Source organism: Myotis daubentonii, chromosome 1 (assembly GCF_963259705.1).
Source record: "Myotis daubentonii chromosome 1, mMyoDau2.1, whole genome shotgun sequence".
Classification (NCBI taxonomy): Eukaryota; Metazoa; Chordata; class Mammalia; order Chiroptera; family Vespertilionidae; genus Myotis; species Myotis daubentonii.
This window is the reverse complement of record NC_081840.1, coordinates 152,328,889-152,348,739: the sequence shown is the minus strand read 5'-3', so window position 1 is coordinate 152,348,739 and position 19,851 is coordinate 152,328,889. Positions and strand designations below refer to the sequence as shown.

Sequence of the window (19,851 nt, the reverse complement as noted above, 5' to 3'; positions counted from 1 at the left end):
TAGGGGAAATGGTGTTAGTTTTTGTCCATTGAGTATGATGTTGGCTGTGGGCCTGTCATATATGGCTTTTATTATGTTGAGGTATGATCCTTCTACTCCCACCTTGCTGAGAGTTTTTATCAAAAATGGGTGTTGAATTTTGTCAAATGCTTTTTCTGCATCAATTGATATGACCATGTGGTTTTTTTCTTTCAATTTGTTTATGTGATGTATCACGTTTATTGATTTGCGGATATTGTACCATCCTTGCATCCCTGGGATAAATCCTACTTGGTCATGGTGTATGATCTTTCTGATGTACTGCTGGATCCGATTTGCTAAGATTTTGTTGAGGATTTTGGCATCTATGTTCATGAGGGATATTGGCCTGTAATTCTCTTTCATTGTGTTGTCTTTACCTGGTTTTGGTATTAGGGTGATGCTGGCTTCATAGAATGAGCTTGGAAGTGTTCCTTCCTCTTGAATTTTTTGTAGTAGTCTGAGGAGGATAGGTTTTAGTTCTTCCTTGAATGTTTGGTAAAACTCCCCTGTGAAGCCGTCTGGTCCTGGGCTTTTGTTTGATGGAAGCTTTTTGATGACTGCTTCAATTTCTTCCATAGTTATTGGCCTGTTGAGATTTTTAGATTCTTCCTGATTGAGTTTTGGAATGCTGTATTTTTCTAGGAATTTGTCCATTTCCTCCAGGTTGTCTAGTTTGTTGGAGTAGAGTTGTCCATAGTATTTTTTAACAATCATTTGTATTTCTGTGGGGTCTGTTGTTATTTCGCCTCTATCGTTTCTGATTTTATTTATTTGGGTCCTCTCTCTCTGCTTCTTGGTGAGTCTGGCTAGAGGTTTATCAATCTTGTTTATCCTTTCAAAGAACCAGCTCTTGGTTTCATTGATTTTCTGTATTGTTTTTTTGGTCTCTATGTCATTTATTTCTGCTCTAATCTTTATTATCTCCTTCCTTCTGCTCACTCTGGGGTTTTCTTGTTGCTCTCTTTCTAATTCTTTGAGTTGTAGAGTTAGATGACTTACTACCATTTTTTCTTGTTTTTTGAGATAGGCCTGTAGAGCTATAAACTTCCCTCTCAGGACTGCTTTCAATGTGTCCCATAGGTTTTGGATTGTTGTGTTTTCATTGTCATTAGTTTCCAGGATGTTTTTAATTTCTTCTTTGATCTCATTGGTAACCCAATCAATATTTAGTAGCATGCTATTCAGCTTCCAGGTGTTTGAGTATTTTGGGTTGTTTTTATTGTAGTTTATTTCTAATATTATGCCATCGTGGTCTGCGAAGACGCTTTTTATGATTTCAATCTTCTTGAATTTGGGGATACTTTGCTTGTGACCCAATATGTGGTCTATTTTTGAATATGGAGGACCAAATTTTCACTGTGCCTGATGACAACAAGGACTCAATAAAAGCAACTGCCACCATTCTCCATTTCTGTCCCCCTTCCCAGACATGACCCCAGTCCTCCCTGGTTCTCCACCCACCGGTCTTTGTGTGCATCCATGCTGCACAGGACAGTTAGTCAGTGTAGCAAAGGTCACTTACATTCTGTCTCCTAGAGACACAGCACAAGTACTGACTGCCCTTTCTCTACACCAAAACTCCCTTCTTCACACAGTCCTCAAATCCCTGACCACATGTAACTCGGTGCAGTAGCAGTGAGCAGAGTCAGTTTAGTGGAAAAACTGCTGGCACTTTCCACTGTTGGGTAGGGAAGTGCAGGGTGAGGCTAGGACAGACTCCTACTGTGCCAAAGATGAGAGGGTGCTGTCGAAAGAGACAGAGAAGCCACAAGAGGGTGCACTGAACCTGGAACAACTTGAGCATCAAAATTATGACAACAAAGACTTTATAACCATCAAAAAGAAAAAAGTCCTTGAGTCTATACTAATCCTCAACTACACTAATGAAGAGTGCCAGCTAATGAGTGTAGAAGAATGACAGAATTAGCACGATCACCCTTTGCAACACTCAGTGTAATAACTGATTCAGGCAAGGATCACTGATGATGTCAGACCTTCCACAAGACGGGCTTGGTTTCATGACAAAAAATTCAATGTCATAAATACCAATGAAATGGTGGAGAATTGTCTTAAATTAAAAAAGACCAAAGAACTTTTCAACAAGTCTGTAATATGTATGTCTTAATATTAGTTTTATAATTTAAACTACTAAAAAAATCAGTAGTAAAATTTAAAAATATAAAAAAAGAGAGAGAGAGATAAGCGGGGTGGGGAGAGGGAGAGGGAGAGGGAGAGGGAGAGGGAGAGGGAGAGGGAGAGGGAGAGAGAGAGAGAGAGAGAGAGAGAGAGAGAGAGAGAGAGAGAGGCCAAAGAACACAGTACCTAAATGTAATAATGAATCCTGATTAAATCCTTTAAAAAGTTTCGAAGATATTTGGGGACCACAAGAATAAATCTGAATATGGGCTGGACATCAGGTGATATTAGAAAATTTTTTTTACTTTTCTTAAGTGGATAACGCATGGTTATTTAGCAGAATGTCCTTATACTGAAAAGATGCATCTGAGGTATCAGGGCAAAGTGTGATAACATGGACATTTCCTTTCCAAAGGCTCAGGCAGAGAAAGTACGTATTTTCATATAATAGCATGTGTACATGTATAGAGACAGAAGTGGATGTATGTGCTATATATTCATATACGTATACACAATCCAAAGAGACAGAAGTGCACATGTGCTATGTATTCATAGGATACATTTGTACAGGTATCTATAGAGAGAAGTGCATATGTGTGTGTGTGCTATATATTCATTCGATATGTGTTCATGAATCTAGGCACAGAAGTGTGGGTATGTGCTGTATATCCTATAATACCTATGTGTATACATATCTATAACAAGGCAGACAGCCCTGGCTGAAATGGATCTGTGGATAGAGCAACAGCCTGTGGACTGAAGGGTCCCAAATTCAATTCCAGTGAAGGGCACATGCCCGGGTTGTGGGCTTGATCCCCAGTAGGAGGCGTGCAGTCATAATTTATGTTTCTATCTCTCTCTCCCTCTCCCTCCCTCCCTGAAATCAATAAAAACATTTTTTTTAAAAAGAGACAGACAAATGTGGTGAAATAAAAACAATTGTGCTTCTAAAAGGATTAGTGGGTTTGCTTCATTTTTTTCAACTTTTACTTAAGCTTGAAACTTTTCACAATAAAAACCTGGGAGAGCCCTAGCCAGTTTAGCTCAGTGTATAGAGCGTCAGCCTGCGGACTCAAGGATCCCGGGTTCGATTCCAGTCAAGGGCACATGCCCGGGTTGCGGGTTCCGTCCCCAGTAAGGGGCATGCAGGAGGCAGCCAATCAATGATTCCCTCTCATCATTGATGTTTCTATCTGTCCCTTCTTCTCCCTTCCTCTCTGAAATTAATAAAAATATATTTAAAAAAACAAACAAACTTGGGAGAAGCCCTAACCAGTTTGGCTCAGTGGATAGAGCATTGGCCTGCAGACTGAAGGGTCCCAAGTTCGATTCCGGTCAAGGGCATGTACCTTGGTTGCAAGCACATCCCCAGTAGGGAGTGTGCAGGAGGCAGCTAAATCGATGTTTCTCTCTTATCAATGTATCTGTCTATCCTTCCTCACTGTAAAAAATCAATAAAATATATTTAAAAAAAAAAAAAAAACTTGGGAGAAGAGATGTGCAAGCTGCAGGGTAAGGATGTATGGGGGGTCCCATTTGCCTTGCATATGGTCTATAAGAAAACCACAGACAGTTCCTTCTGCTCTCTGGGCCCACAGTGACCCCACCCTAAAAGCAGATGAAGAAGAGCTGCTTAGCTCCACTCTTTTCAGTTCAGTGTTCTCATCTGGGCTGTGCTGGGCCAGTTAGAAGTTGTCCCCTCCATGACCTCCAGAGCAACCAAGACTGGACCATTGGGACACAGGGAAAGCACGTGGGCCCTGCTCAGTCCCCAGCACTGTATGAACCCCTGAGAATCCGGCATTTTCTATTTCGGGGCTATGGCTACGCTGGCTGGTGAAGAAATGCCTCCCTTGTCAGAATGAAATAATTTCTCATATGGAAGCTCTCAGAACAGAGCCGGTGGTACACTAAGATTTCAGTATGTGCTCACTGCTGCTTACTCCTAACGTTTTTGCACACCTTAGGTGCAAGATGCCAAATTGTTTTCCAATCTCAAACTCCTTAAAAAATTCTGTCCTAGCGTTCCCTTTTGTATACTTTATGACTTTTGAACATTAAATCTAAAACTTGGTATCTAACATTCAAAACATAAAACAGACTCATTTGCTACATTACATGATAAAATTAATAAAATCCATATTTTGGAGAAACCAAATGAGCAAAAATTCATACATGAAAAAGTGTTTACTGAGCACTAATGTGTGTAGGACCTTTTCTGGATGTGCAAGGGCTCAAGCAGAACAACACTGCCATCTAGGAGAGAGATAGGGATGGTTTGGTGGGGACAGTGGTGGCCTGAGGAGCAGGTGAAGGACACATCAGGAGGTATAACTGGACAGGAGTCCTACTCCTGGTCTGGATGGGGCATAGCTGAGGGAGTGGAGAGGTTTGTGGGATGAATAACTAGAAAGATAGTCACTTCCTGTATCGGGAAAAGTCAGACTAGGAGAAGAACAAGTCTGTGGAAAGAACAAAGTTCTGTTAAGATATGGGTACGCCTGAGCTGCCCAATAGACAACCAGACCGAGAAAGGTGAGAGTCAGTGTGTCTTCTCCTGGAACAAAACAGACCCTGCAAATATATGGAATATCAAAACTAGATGAAAACGACCCAAGGGCAGGGATTTGGGAGCGGCTGTTAACAGTTCCAGTGTGATCACCTCATACCGCCAATGCTGGAGTACTTCCTGCTTCCTCTCTGATCCCCTCTCCCAATGTCCCATTCTGTCTCCATCCAATTTCTTGAGAGAACTTTGGTGACTTCTCTTGTTCTCCTAACTTCTTTGAAATCTCCAAAATGGAGTTAAACATTTAGGAAAACAGTAGCCATTTTGAAAGACAGTGGAGTTGGAAATTAATATTGAAAATTAAGACAAATATGAAGTTTTCATATCCACCCATAAAGCCTTTTTCATGAACAATTAAAAAGAGACATATGAATGACTGTGACTCACTCTGTATGGCCCTGGAAAACATTCACAGAGTGGATGGACGGGTCCCTAAAATCCCACAGACGGAAGGTCGTGTCACGGGAGGAGGTTACCACGAGCCGCTGGGTGGGGTGTGTACAACAGTGCGTGAGTTCTTGGTCGTGCCCTACAATACAACCAAAGACGACAAAAGTGCAAGGTCACCCATCTGCAGATACAGTTAGAGTAAAGCTTTCATAAAAATCACTGGAATCAAAAAAACAGTCTTTATGGTCTCTAGTGCTAGTATTTATTCACCGTAAAAGTAAACACAAGGAATCATTTAATGACAGCATGTGTGGTCACAGTGGGACCAGTTTTCCCTCAGGAGCTGGAAGTCCTTTCACTTGTACATTTAAAAGGATCATGACACTGAGTGAGTGTAACCCAGTTCCTGATCCAAACAGTTAAAAGGTCTGGCAAATCTCTGTTAAAGGCTCAGCGTGCAAACTAATTAACTGTTAGTTCTTCACTTCCCAAATGACCGCTAATAATATTTGTGGAGCCTTCTGTGAAATACAGTCTTTCACAGTCAATCAGAAAATGCACCTACTGACAAATTTGAAAAATACTTGTAATGGGCAGAATTCTAAGATGGCCTGGTATACACATCCTGTCTGATACCTTCCCTTGAGTTTGGGCAGAATCTGCAAATGTGATGAGCTACCCTTCTGGTAATCTCAGTACGTTATAAGGCAAAATAGACTTTACAGCCATAACTAAGGCCACCAAACGATGTAGTTTTGAGTTCATCGAATTCAAAAGATGTCCTCGTGGGCCTGACCTGATCAAATGCACCCTTTAAAGGGTCCAAGGCAGCCCTGGCTGGTGTGGCTCAGTTGGTGGGACCATTGTCCCATAGACCAAAAAGTTGTAGGTTCAATTCCTGGTCAGGGTTGCAGATTTGATCCCCGGTCTGGGAGTGTATGGGAGGCAACCAATTGATGTTTCTCACATCTGTGTTTCTCTCTTTCCCTTCCTCTCATTAAAACCAATAATAAAAAAAAAAAAACACATATCCTCAGGTGAGGATTAAAAATAATAAGAATGAAAGTGTCCAGCAGAGATGCCCTCTTGCTGGTGCTGGTCTGGAAGAAATCAAACAGCCATGGTTAATATACTAGTACCTCTCGATGGGGACCATGCTAGATGCTAAAAGCAGTCCCCAGCCCAAAATTCCTGACCAGGGAAACTGTAAGGTTATAAATTCATGTTATTTTAAGACACCACCTTTGTGGAAATCTGTTATAAAGCAACGGAAAACGAATACACCAGCATATTTCAAATTTCTAGATACTACACGCTACAATTAAATCCCCTAAAGATACAATTAGCTACCAACAGTTCTACTAGAAAGGATTTCTGAAAAATCACAACCTGAGCATCCCGAGAACTAAAACTTATTCTGGACAGAGAGGAATTTGCCAGGTAAGATATGAATAAACACAGGCACACAGATCACACACACGCGGCTGGCAGGCCAGGGCTGACGTACCTGTCAGGGAGTGCACGAGCTCCGCTGTCTCCACGTCATACAGGTTTGCTGTTCGGTCCCAGGAGGCCGTCACCACCTGCTTCCCCCCAACCAGCCAGTCAGCAGCTATGACTACTCCCTGGTGACTCTTAAGGGAAGTCAATGGCACCCGGATGGTAGGACAGTCACTGGACACGTCTCCGTCCACATCAGGCTCATCCTTGTCAGAGCACTCAACTTCGTCCTCGCCACATATCTGCAGATAGAGGTGAGAGCAGAGAACTCCTGAGAACTGTGGGTCTTTCCTGGCACGGCTACACAATCAGACTGTGTCACTTATCTTTCTAGGACTTGATCATCATTATCACAATACTGGCACAGTACATGGTACATAACTGGTGCTCAATAAATGTTTATCACCTTTATGATTATGTGCTTGGCTAAAACCAGGGCCAAATATAAGGAAAGAAAAAAGTCAGGGGTACTATAACATCATGTCCACTTCCACTAATCAACAAAATGGCAAATAAAGTGATTCTCAACATTTTAAGTTTTTTTCATGTATTAGATATTTAATAAAATTAAACAAATACAACTGAAAGTCAATAATTCATCATAATAAAAAAGAAATATTACAATTCTCAAGTGTCTGCCTAAGATATACTTAGAATTCTATTGCAATAACAATAGATATGAAAGTTCACTTTATTGTCATACAAACCAACCAAGTCTTTTGTCAAAAGCTAAAGATAAAATAAAAACATAATAGTCACCATAGGCTTCAGCTCTTTAAGAAAATGTTTAGCCCTAACCGGTTTGACTCAGTGGATAGAGCGTCAGCCTGCGGACTCAAGGGTCCCAGGTTCGATTCCGGTCAAGGGCATGTACCTTGGTTGCGGGCACATCCCCAGTAGGGATTGCGCAAGAGGCAGCCAAATCGATGTTTCTAACTCTCTATTCCTCACCCTCTCCCTTCCTCTCTGTAAAAAATCAATAAAACATATATTTTCAAAAAAAGAAAATATGTTTAGCTATCCATTTAACAAATATTTATCAGGTGCTTACACAGTGCTATACCAAAGACTGGGCACAGAGCAGAGAAGGAGACAAACTCTGCTAACATGTATAAGGAACAATGAACAGCAAGGTGCACACCCCCTACTGCAATGAAGCCAGAGAATGGCAAAGTCCCGCCTCAGGGAGCTAACATGATAGCAAAGACAAGCCACACATGTGAGGGTGCATGCATACATGCACACACACACTAGTATGGACATATGTGTTGTGTATATACACACACTAGTGTGGGAATACACAACATGTGTACACACAGGGATAAGTGTGACATGTACACACACATAGTATAGTGATATTTGTAATACACACACAGTCCTAGTAAAGGGATATGTGTCACATGCACATACACAGATTCAGGCAATAATAAGTGCTAAGAAGGAAAATAAAGCAAGATGAGAGGATGGACAGTCATAAGGGCTACTCTTTTATTCAAAATGATCAGGGAAAAGTAATATTTAACTTGGGATGTGACGAAACGAGAGCGTATTTAGGGGAACAGTGTTCCCCACCAAGGGAACAGAAGATGCAAAAGACAAGAAGGGAGCAGATGAGCTGCAGGATAAGAGATTACAGAGATGTTACCAGTATAAAACAGGTAAAACTTGGAGAAACAGAAAGGACTTTGGATTTTATTGTGTGTGTGCTGGAAAATCACTAGATGGTTTTGAGTAAGGAAGAGAGATAGTCTGACTCATGCTTTAAAGAACCAATGTTCTGTGTTAACATTCCGGATGGTTGAACTGTCTCCCAAAATTCATGTTGAATCCTCAACCCCCAGTACTTCAGAATGAGACAGTACGTGAAAATGGGGTCTTTACTTAAAAAAAAAAAAAAAAAAAGTTGTTATTGATTTTTAAAGCGAGAGGAAGTGAGAGGGATAGAGAGATAGAAACACCGATGACAGAGAATCACCAATGGCTACGTCCTGCACAACCCCTACTGGGGATCAAACCTGCAACCCAGGTATGTGCCTTAACCAGGAATTAAACTCTGGACATCCTGGTTCCTAGGTTGCCGCTCAACCGCTGAGCCACACCAGCTGGGCAAAATGGGGTCTTTAGAGAGGTAATTAAGGCCTGGCCGAGTGGCTCAGTTGGTTACACATCATCCTACGCACCCAAAGGTTGCCGGTTCGATTCCTGGTCAGGGCACATATCTGGGTTGCGGGTTCTATCCTGGTCAGGACATGTACAGAAGGAAGGCAACCAATGTTTCTTTCTCACATCGATGTTTCTCTCTCTCTTCCTCTCTCTCTCTTTCTCCCCCCCCCCCTTCCTCTTTCTAAAGTAGTGAGGATTTAAAAAATAAAAATAAAAAAGGTAATTAGGGTTAAAATGGGGTCATCTGGGTAGGCCCTAATCTAGCATGACTAGTGTCCCTAAAAGAGGAGAGGAGGACAGACACACAGAGATGGCCACATGAGGACACTGGAAGATGGCTGCCTACACGCCTAAAGTCCTAGGCCTCAGGATGCCAGTAAGAAAAATTATGGATGATTTACTGGTGTTTAGTCTAAATAATAAGATGAAAGATAATGGCTGAAACAGGGAACAAAACAGAAGGAGTGGTTGTGGGAACATGCAGAGCTCAATTTCATACACATTAGTTTTGCAATGTCTGTAAGACACCAAGTAGAAATTGAGTAAGTAGTTAGATGTCATAGAAGTCTGGAGTTAAAGAGTCGAGGACAGTATGCAAACCTGGGGGTCAGCAGCAAGGCATGCTCCTTAAAATCACAGGTCTAACTAGAGCAGTGATGGCGAACCTATGACAACGCAAACTCATTTTTTTGGTTGATTTTTCTTTGTTAAATGGCATTTAAATATATAAAATAAATATCAGAAATAGAAGTCTTCGTTTTACTATGGTTGCAAATATCAAAAAATTTCTATATGTGACACGGCACCAGAGTTAAGTTAGGGTTTTTCAAAATTCTGGCACGCCGAGCTCAAAAGGTTCGCCATCACTAAACTAGAGAGTAGTGTGGGAGGAAAACAGGAGAGAGGGTAGCAATATCCTACAAGCAAGTGAGAGGGCAAGGAGGGGATCCACACACAGGTGAGAGGGCTGGGAGGAGACCCACACGCAGGTTAGAGGGAAAAGTGTCAGAGACCCAGGAGTCATTGGTAAGAGCAGGTGACCCAGCCAATGAGACTCAAGAGGAAGAAAAAAATGAAACACACAAGATGTGAGATGGAGAGAGGGTCACACTGTGATAGTGATTTAGGAGGAGCCCGAGGAGTGACTGCAAGTGTCTGCTGGGTGGGCAACATGGATGGGATGCTGACGAGAGAAGCCCAGCAGGGACACAGCCTATCCTAGAGAAGTGTGAGGGAGAGGAAAAGGAGTGCAAGGACAAGTCTGAGGTCTGCATAGGAAAACCAACACCCCATGGCTCCTGGTGGGATAGAAGGCTCAGGTGGGTTACAAGACAGCTACTACGCCCTGTCTGTGTGCTGCTGGGAACGACACAAGAAAATGAGGCAGGTGAAAATCTGCAGAAGGGAAAGTGAGGAAGTCACCCATGAATGTGGCAGAAACGTGGCCTGGAGGAGTGTCACAGCCCAGAGTTGCCTGGTGGTGGGGCTGGTCACAGGGTGCTCATTGACAATGCAGGAGGGACAGAGGAAATGCCAGATTTAACACGGGTGGATTTGTCCAGGAGAGAACGCACAATCTAGCAGCAAAGTTAAACATAAATGCTTACACAAAATTATCTATTCCATATGAATGTTAAATGCTACAAAAGATGCTCCGAGAGTAAGACAGGCAGTCTGCAACACTGAGAGGTACCTACAGGATGAGGAGTGGAGTGAGGGGAGAGTTCTAGGAAAAGAACCAGGAGGGAGAGAGAAGGTGGGAGTCAGGGCAGCAAGCCCATCCAGGGGTTGGAGCAGGAAGGGGATGCAAACAGAAACTAAGGGTCTACAAGGGCTCACTGAGGTGACTCACTGAGATTCGATGCTACAAAGACCATGCCTAATTTCATAGAGAAGAGGCTGGACATGAGCAGTCAGATCTGAGGTGGGGAGACTAGTTAGAAGACTAGTTAGTGATCTGGACTAGGGACGGTGACAGCAAATAAGAAAGGAGTGTTCCTGTGGAGTGTAGCCTGCTCAAGGTAAACCATTCCCTGCCTGGTAAACAGCACCTAGAAGGGAAAACAACAGTCACTATACGTCCTGATGGAGACACTGGTCCCCAAACTCTCCTTCAGGGGACACTGGTTCCTGGGCAATGGGGCTTTCAGCCCTCACAGCCACTCCTAAGGAGCTTTGCTATCTCCTGTGCTAACAGGTGGGGGGGTGTGGAAGGGGGGTGGTGTCTGGATGGCTCTGTGGGAAATGCAGAACAAGGGTGCCAGGTAGAGGAAATTCAACAGAGACCTCAGGGTGGATGTCACAAAAGGAGTGTCACAGGGAGACAGAAGTAGATCCAAGAATTATTTAGGAACCAGAACCAGAAAGACATCAAGTATTAGGCAGAAATGGAGGTGGGGAGGTGAGAGCAGGGAAGAGTCAAAGACAAGTGACAGTTCTGTCACCTAGACCTTCATCAGTTAGCCTAACAGGCTCTTCACTAACTATTCTAATGGAAGGAGTGACAAGTGGGCACACAAAGGAGTAACTTCTGTCAGAGGAGTGGGGAGGTCTACGGCAGGCCCTGTGCACAATGTGGCCTTGAAACAGCACAGTGGAGACCCTGATGTGGGAAGAGTGCAGGAGTGCAGAAGAACAGCCTAGAGCTCCCATGTAAAAAGCCCTACTTATCAGCATCCACATTTGAGAGCTCAAAGAGTCACAACATTTACAGAAGTCATTTTAGCAAACTACACAAGCAATTAAAATATATTTAAAACACAAATGTAATAAGTCATATTAAAAAATAATTGTAAAACCTTTAACCCTAAACTGGCAAATGGCAAGAGGTGAAAGGGTAAGAACTGTATGCTTGTTGCCACTGTCTTGGAGACAATCTATTTAACTTTAGTCATTTTTACTGCCAACGACGTATGAACAGAAATGTCCAAGAACTGCCAATTTCATACTAAGAACCTACTGAGAACCAGTTGTCCACCGAACTACAAGTCCCTAAATCACATGTTCTCATGTAAGAAGGACCAATGGGAGCCCATATGTAACTCATATCAATTTTCACTTTCAAATGGAGAAAATTCACCTCACTAAGTTAAATTAATTACTTAACATTATACAACTAGCATGATACAGTGATCAAACAGGCAATCTAAAACTGTTTACATGAGCCCTAAGCTGGTTTGGCTCAGTGGATACAGCATCGATCTGCGATTTGAAGGGTCCTGGGTTCAATTCTAGTCAAGGGTACAGGCCCGGGTTACAGGCTCAATCCCCATTAGGGGGCATACAAGAGGCAACCAATCAATGATTCTTTCTCATCATTGATGTTTCTCTCTCTCCCTTCCTCTCTGAAATCAAAATTATATTTAAAAAAAGAAAAATGGAAAGGAATAACTTAAAAAAGAAAAACATTTTAAAACTGTTCACAGGATATCATCCAAGTATATTTCTCCATCAACATGGTGGATGCCAAATTAAAAAGAGAAAATGTCTGTCCAAAAACTGTACTGATTCAAAATGATCAAGATCTTAAACAGACTACGGTTTATTTCAGAATCTAGAACTGCTAAAAAAAATCCAGCAGAAGCTTAAAGAGACTTGTATGCACTGGGTGGCAACTACAGAGGGGAGTAATCGAGTCCTCACTAGGGAAGGCCACACAGAACCTTGGCAGCCCGCTGGAGCGGTTCCAGTCATGCACTATGATGAAGGCTCCGCTCTAATTCAGCCTAGGCTTTCCCCAGGTGCCCCAACTCCTGAGGCAGCAACTCCAAGCATGAAAAGTCCCTGTGTCTAATATAAGCAAAATCATAAAGGAGAAAAGTCAATTTAATATTCTATGTAAACTATTAAGTTTTTTAAATGTAATTACTCCTCAACACAAGGGTTTGAAAAACAATAAATAAAAAATGAAATAGAAAGTAATTACTATATATAATTTTCCCCTTTAAAAAGACTGGTGCTTTCTTATTTATTTTGGGGGGAGGGGGAACAACTTCACACAATGTTAACTCACTTTCTCAGCTTTCTGAGCATTCATCCCACCCTTTTCTCTGCCCTGTCCTCCATCATAACCCAATACTTGTCTCTTGAATGAATGAATCTGTTAAGTATGGCATATAATCAATAGTTTGGTAATTCCACATGGGAAAAACCTGTGTTAAAATAAAATACAAGGGGGGTAAGGAAGGCCAGGGGAAGGTCAAGGGGGGAAAAAAGGAGACATATGTACTACTCTTTGTAATACTTTAAGCAATAAAACAAAATTTAAAAAATAAGTAAAATACAAAATATGCTCAATCAAAAATGAGCTGTTAATAAAAGCTCTTAACTAAAGAAAACTCATTCTTACTCATCACTGTGGTTATTAATTATTTAACCAACCTCTAAATAGAACAATGTTTAAAATGTTTTAGAAAGAAAAAATAAAGGAGTATTCAGAGGCAGAAACATCAAAACTAGAAGGTTACCATCATCCACCAACAATTATGACCAAAAGTAAACTGAAACTTCATGTTTACACTAACTGCATGACATCACTGAATTCCCTCTGCCTGGTACCACTTCCACCTGTGTCAGCAGGGCAGGGAAAGGGTTCACCACATGTAAGGACGAGACGGCAAAAAACTAGATCATTTCACTCAAAAGAACAATTAAGATCTCTGCATGATTATAAATAGTATCCAATATTACAAGAGTAACTAAAGGATTTATGGTTTAAATCTATTGATTCACTCTTCTTCTAAATATGCAAACTCTTTTATTACCTACATTAAAACTTTATCCACATAAAAATGATGTTATACATGCCACTGATTTTAGAAAGTTGTCTAAAATCAAATATGTGGAGCAGACGCCGGTGGCCGCGCGCGGGAGCCAGGCGCGAGCAGAGCACAGCCGCGAGGGAGGCGCGGGGGGAGGCGAGCGGGAGCCGGAGCCGAAGCCAAGCAACAGCCAGTGTTGGCAGGGAGCAGCCGGGCGCAGCCGGAGCCGGGGGGCAGCCGCGATGGCCGTGGCCGTGGGGAGACCGTCTGTGGTTTTGGGCTTGGCTTTGAGAAGACCCTGAAGCACGCTGTACAGTTTCCAGCGTGTAACTGACGATTAGCAAGAGCATTTCTCCCCTAGGGATGTGTCCACATTTAGGATGAATTAGTATTTTTGCATCCAAGTCCCAAGGCAGCTTTTATTTTTATTTTAAACAGAGCGTGGTAATTACTCTACCTGGGAATCACGCTTTATGTAGCTGGTCCACTCGTAAGGTGTGGAGCTCATCCAGTTACAGAGTCTAGGAGTTGACAGGAACTTTAGAGCTCAATTGGCTCAGCTTCCTCCCCAGTGCGGAAATACTTATTCCTAGCAGAGGCAGCTATATGTGAAGCCTCCCCAGACCAGCCAGAAGAGCCACCACAGCGGTGAACAGCACCCACCAGAAGAGCTGCTGCCAACTGAGGAGCAGCTGCTACCGCAACCGCCCAACGAGCAACCACAGCCCGAGGAGCCACTGCCACCCACGGAGCAGCCACTGAACGACTCAACATCTAGATATGTCAGTGAGATCAAACATGGGTAGACAAAGAAACTCCCAAAGGAAAGAAAAGGAGGACTCGCCAGAAAAGCAGCTAAGTGATACAGAGGCATGCAACATGACAGAAAAAGAATTCAGATTAAGGGTCCTAGAGTGCATAAACTGGATGGAGGAAAAACTCAACAATTTATGCAAGAAGAAGAAGAAACAGATGAAAAAATCAATAACTTATGTAAGAACCAAGAAAAAATGAAGAGCAATATAGTGGCAATAAAAAACACCATTGAAAGTATCAAAAGTAGACTAGGAGAAGCAGAGGACCGAATTAGTGAATTAGAAGGCAAAGAAGCAAAACACACCCAAACTGAACTGCAATTGGAGAAAAAAATTAAAAGACAGGAAGAGAGCCTAAGGGAGCTTTGGGACAGCATGAAACGAAGCAACATACGAATAATAGGGGTGCCAGAACAACAGGAAGAGGAACAAGGATTAGAAAACCTATTGGAAGAAATAATATCTGAACACTTCCCTGAGGTGGGGAAGAAAAAAGTCACACAAGCCCAGAGAGTCCCAAACAAGGTGAACCCGAAAAGACTCACACCAAGACACATCATAGTTACCATGGCAAATGTTCAGGACAAAGAGAGAATCTTACAGGCTGCAAGAGAGAGACGGAAAGTTACATACAAGGGATCTATCATCAGATTATCAAATGATTTCTCAACAGAAACACATCAGGCCAGAAAAAAATGGACGGAAATTTACAAAGTGATGCAAAGCAAAGGACTGAATCCAAGAATACTCTATCTAGCAAGGCTATCATTCAAAACTGAAGGGGAAATAAGAAGCTTCACAGACAAAAAAAGGCTAAGGGAGTTTATCACCACCAAGCCAGCAATGCACGATATGCTCAAGGGACTGGTATAAAAAGAAGAAATAAAAAGCTCAGAAAGAAAATAGCCACACAAAAAAAGAAATGGCTCCAAACAAGTACCTTTCAATAATAACTTTAAACATAAACGGACTAAATGCTCCAACCAAAGACATCGAGTGGCTGAATGGATAAAAAAAACATGACCCATACATTTGCTGTCTACAAGAGACCCATCTCAGAAGAAGGGACTCACACAGGCTGAAAGTGAAGGGATGGAAAAATATCTTTCAGGCAAATGGAAAGGAAAAGAAAGCTGGGGTAGCAATACTTATATCTGACAAAATAGACCTCAAAGTGAAGGCCATAACAAGAGATAAGGAAGGTCACTTCATAATACTAAAGGGATCAATACAACAAGAAGATATAACCCTGGTAAACATATATGCACCCAATGCAGGAGCACCCAAATACATAAAAAAAACTCCTGGAAGATATCAAAGGAGAGATCGACAACAATACAATCATAGTAGGCAACTTTAATACACCACTGACATCACTGGATAAATCCTATAGACAAATAATCAGCAAAGAAACAGCAATCCTAAATGACTCACTAGATCAGATGGACTTAATTGACATCTTCAGAACACTTCACCCCAAAGCCACAGAATATACATTCTACTCAAGTGCTCGTAAGACACATTCAAAAATAGACCACATATTGGATCACAAACAAAGTCTCCCCAATTTCAAGAAGACTGAAATCATACCAACCATCTTCTCAGACCACAAGGGCATAATATTAGATAATAAACTACAATAAAAACAACCCAAAATACTCAAACACTTGGAAGCTGAATAGCATGCTATTAAATATTGATAACAATCCAAAAACCTATGAGACGTAATGAAAGCAGTCCTGAGAGGGAAGTTTTTAGCTCTACAGACCTATCTCAAAAAACAAGAAGAAATGGTAGTAAATCATCTAACTCTACAACTCAAAGAATTAGAAAGAGAACAACAAGAAAACCCCAGAGTGAGCAGAGGGAAACAGATAATTAAGATTAGAGCAGAAATAAATGACATAGAAACCAAAAAAACAATACAGAAAATCAATGAAACCAAGAGCTGGTTCTTTGAAAGGATAAACAAGATTGACAAACCTCTAGCCAGGCTCACCAAGAAGCAAAGAGAGAGGACCCAAATAAACAAAATCAGAAATGATAGAGGCGAAATAACAACAGACCCCACAGAAATACAAATGATTGTTAAAAAATACTATGGACAACTCTACTCCAACAAACTAGACAACCTGGATGAAATGGATAAATTCCTAGAAAAATACAACATTCCAAAACTCAATCAGGAAGAATCTAAAAATCTCAACAGGCCAATAACTATGGAAGAAATTGAAGCAGTCATCAAAAAGCTTCCAGCAAACAAAAGCCCAGGACCGGACGGCTTCACAGGGGAGTTTTACCAAACACTCAAGAAAGAACTAAAACCTATCCTCCTCAGACTACTACAAAAAATTCAAGAGGAAGGAACACTTCCAAGCTCATTCTATGAAGCCAGCATCACCCTAATACCAAAACCAGGTAAAGACAACACAAAGAAATAGAATTACAGGCCAATAACCTTCATGAACATAAATGCCAAAATCCTCAACAAAATCTTAGCAAATCGGATCCAGCAGTACATCAGAAAGATCATACACCATGACCAAGTAGGATTTATCCCAGGGATGCAAGGATGGTACAATATCCGCAAATCAATAAACGTGATACATCACATAAACAAATTGAAAGAAAAAAAACCACAGTCATATCAATTGATGCAGAAAAGGCTCTTGACAAAATCCAACACCCATTTTTGATAAAAACTCTCAGCAAGGTGGGAATAGAAGGATCATACCTCAACATAATAAAAGCCATATATGACAAGCCCATAGCCAACATCATACTCAATGGACAAAAACTAACACCATTTCCCCTAAGAACAGGAACAAGACAGGGATGCCCACTCTCACCACTCCTGTTCAACATAGTACTGGAAGTATTAGCCATTGCACTTAGACAAGAAGAAGAAATAAAAGGCATCCAAATTGGAAAAGAGGAAGTAAAACTGTCCCTATTTGTAGACGATATGATATTATACATACAAAACCCTAGAGACTCCATCAAAAAACTACTAGACTTAATACATGAATTTGGCAATGTAGCAGGATACAAAATTAACCCCAAGAAATCTAAGGCATTTCTATACACCAATAGTGAACTTTCAGAAAGAGAGACTAAAAAAAAATCCCATTTACCATCACACCAAAAAGTTAAGCTACCTAGGAATAAACTTCACTAAAGAGGTAAAAGACCTCTACTCAGAAAACTACAGGACGTTGAAAAAAGAGATAGAGGAAGACATAAACAGATGGAAGAACATACCGTGTTCATGGGTTGGTAGAATCAACATCATTAAAATGTCCATACTACCCAAAGCAATCTATAAATTCAACGCATTTCCCATTAAAATACCAACGGCATACTTCATAGATCTAGAACGAACTCTCCAAAAATTCATCTGGAATAAAAAAAAGACCCCGAACAGCTGCAGCAATCCTGAGAAAGAACAAAGTAGTAGGGATCTCAATACCAAATATCAAACTGTATTACAAAGCCACTGTTCTCAAAACTGCCTGGTACTGGCACAAGAACAGGCATATAGATCAATGGAATAGAACAGAGAGCCCAGAAATCGGCCCGAACCAATATGCTCAATTAATATTTGACAAAGGAGACAAGAACATACAATGGAGCCAAGATAGTCTCAATAAATGGTGTTGGGAAAATTGGGCAGATATATGCAAGAAAATGAAACTAGACCACCAACTTACACCATACACAAAAATAAACTCAAAATGGATAAAGGACTTAAATGTACGACAGGAAACCATAAAAATTCTAGAAGAATCCAAAGGCAAGAAAATCTCAGACATATACCGAAGCAATTTCTTCACTGATACAGCTCCTAGGGCACTTGAAACTAAAGAGAAAATGAACAAATGGGACTACATCAAAATAAAAAGCTTCTGCACAGCAAAAGAAACCATCAACAAAACAACGAGAAAACCCACTGCGTGGGAAAACATATTTGCCAATGTCATATCTAATAAGGGCCTAATCTCCAAAATTTATAGGGAACTCATACAACTTAACAAAAGGAAGATAAACAATCCAATCAAAAAATGGGCAAAGGACCTAAATAGACACCTTTCAAAAGAGGACATTCAGAAAGTCAAGAGACATATGAAAACATGCTCAAAGTCACTAATCACCGGAGAGATGCAAATCAAAACAACGAGGTACCATCTCACACCTGTCAGACTGGCTATCATCAACAAATCAACAAACGACAAGTGCTGGAGAGGATGTGGAGAAAAAGGAACACTCGTGCACTGCTGGTGGGAATGCAGACTGGTTCAGCCACTATGGAAGACAGTATGGAGTTTCCTCAAAAAACTGAAAATGGAACTCCCATTTGACCCTGTGATCCCACTTCTAGGAATATATCCCAAGAAACCAGAAACACCAATCAGAAAGGATATATGCACCCATATGTTCATAGCAGCACAATTCACCATAGCTAAGATCTGGAAACAGTCCAAGTGCCCATCAGGAGATGAATGGATTAGAAAACTGTGGTACATCTACACGATGGAATACTATGCTGCTGTAAAAAAGAAGGAACTCTTACTATTTGCAACAGCATGGATGGAACTGGAGAGCATTATGCTAAGTGAAATAAGCCAGTCAATGAAGGAAAAATACCACATGATCTCACTCATTCATGGATAATAGAGACCATTATAAACTTTTGAACAATAATAGATACAGAGGCAGAGCTGCCTCAAACAGATTGTCAAACTGCAGCAGGAAGGCCGGAGAGAGTAGGGAGGCAGAAGCGGGGGGTAAGAGATCAACCAAAGGACTTATAATGCATGCATATAAGCATAACCAATGGACATAAGACACTGGGGGGTAGGGGAGGCCAGGGGACTGTCAAGGGCGGAGGGGAAAAGGAGACATATGTAATACCCTTTGTAATACTTTAAGCAATAAAACAATTTAAAAAATAAAAAATAAAATAAAATATGTGCCCAGCCAGAATGGCTCAGTGGTTGAGCATCGACCTGTGAACCAGGGGTCAAGGTTTGATTCCTGGTCAGAGCACATGCCTGGGTTGCAGGTTCAATTCCCAATGGAGGGGCAATCAGGCAGGCAGGCAGAGGGGTTAGGGGTGATCAGGTAGGCAGGCGAGTAGTTAGGGGTATCAGGCAGGCAGGCAGAGGGGTTAGGAGCGATCAGGCAGGCAGGCGAGCAGTTAGGGACAATGAGGCAGGAAGGCAGAATGGTTAGGGGCAATCAAAGAGACAGGGAGGCGAGTGGTTAAGAGCCAGCAGTGCCAGATTGTGAGAGGGATGTCCAACTGGCGGTAAGTCGGACATCCCCTGAGGGGTCCTGAATTGAGAGAGGGTACAGGCTGGGCTGAGGGACCACTCCCCACCCCATGCATAAATTTCATGCACCAGACTTCTAGTATATAAATAAAGGTACTTCTTAGACAGAGCCTTGGTCTGCACAGGTTGCCAGAACGAAGCACCAAGACTGGGTGGCCAAGATC

The 19,851-nt window shown here is 41.7% G+C and overlaps 1 protein-coding gene across 2 annotated transcripts in view; it reads right to left on the bottom strand.

Annotated features, from left to right (window-relative positions):
- Positions 1-19,851, bottom strand: part of WDR37 (WD repeat domain 37) — an 87,908-nt gene that overhangs the window by 24,192 nt on the left and 43,865 nt on the right. For both annotated transcript variants that reach the window (XM_059662955.1, XM_059662947.1), the window contains exons 10-11: positions 6,624-6,858; positions 5,114-5,255 (exon numbers count right to left, since the gene is read on the bottom strand). In XM_059662955.1, coding sequence (XP_059518938.1) covers positions 5,114-5,255; positions 6,624-6,858 — 377 coding nt within the window. The remainder of the gene's footprint in view (positions 1-5,113; positions 5,256-6,623; positions 6,859-19,851) is intronic.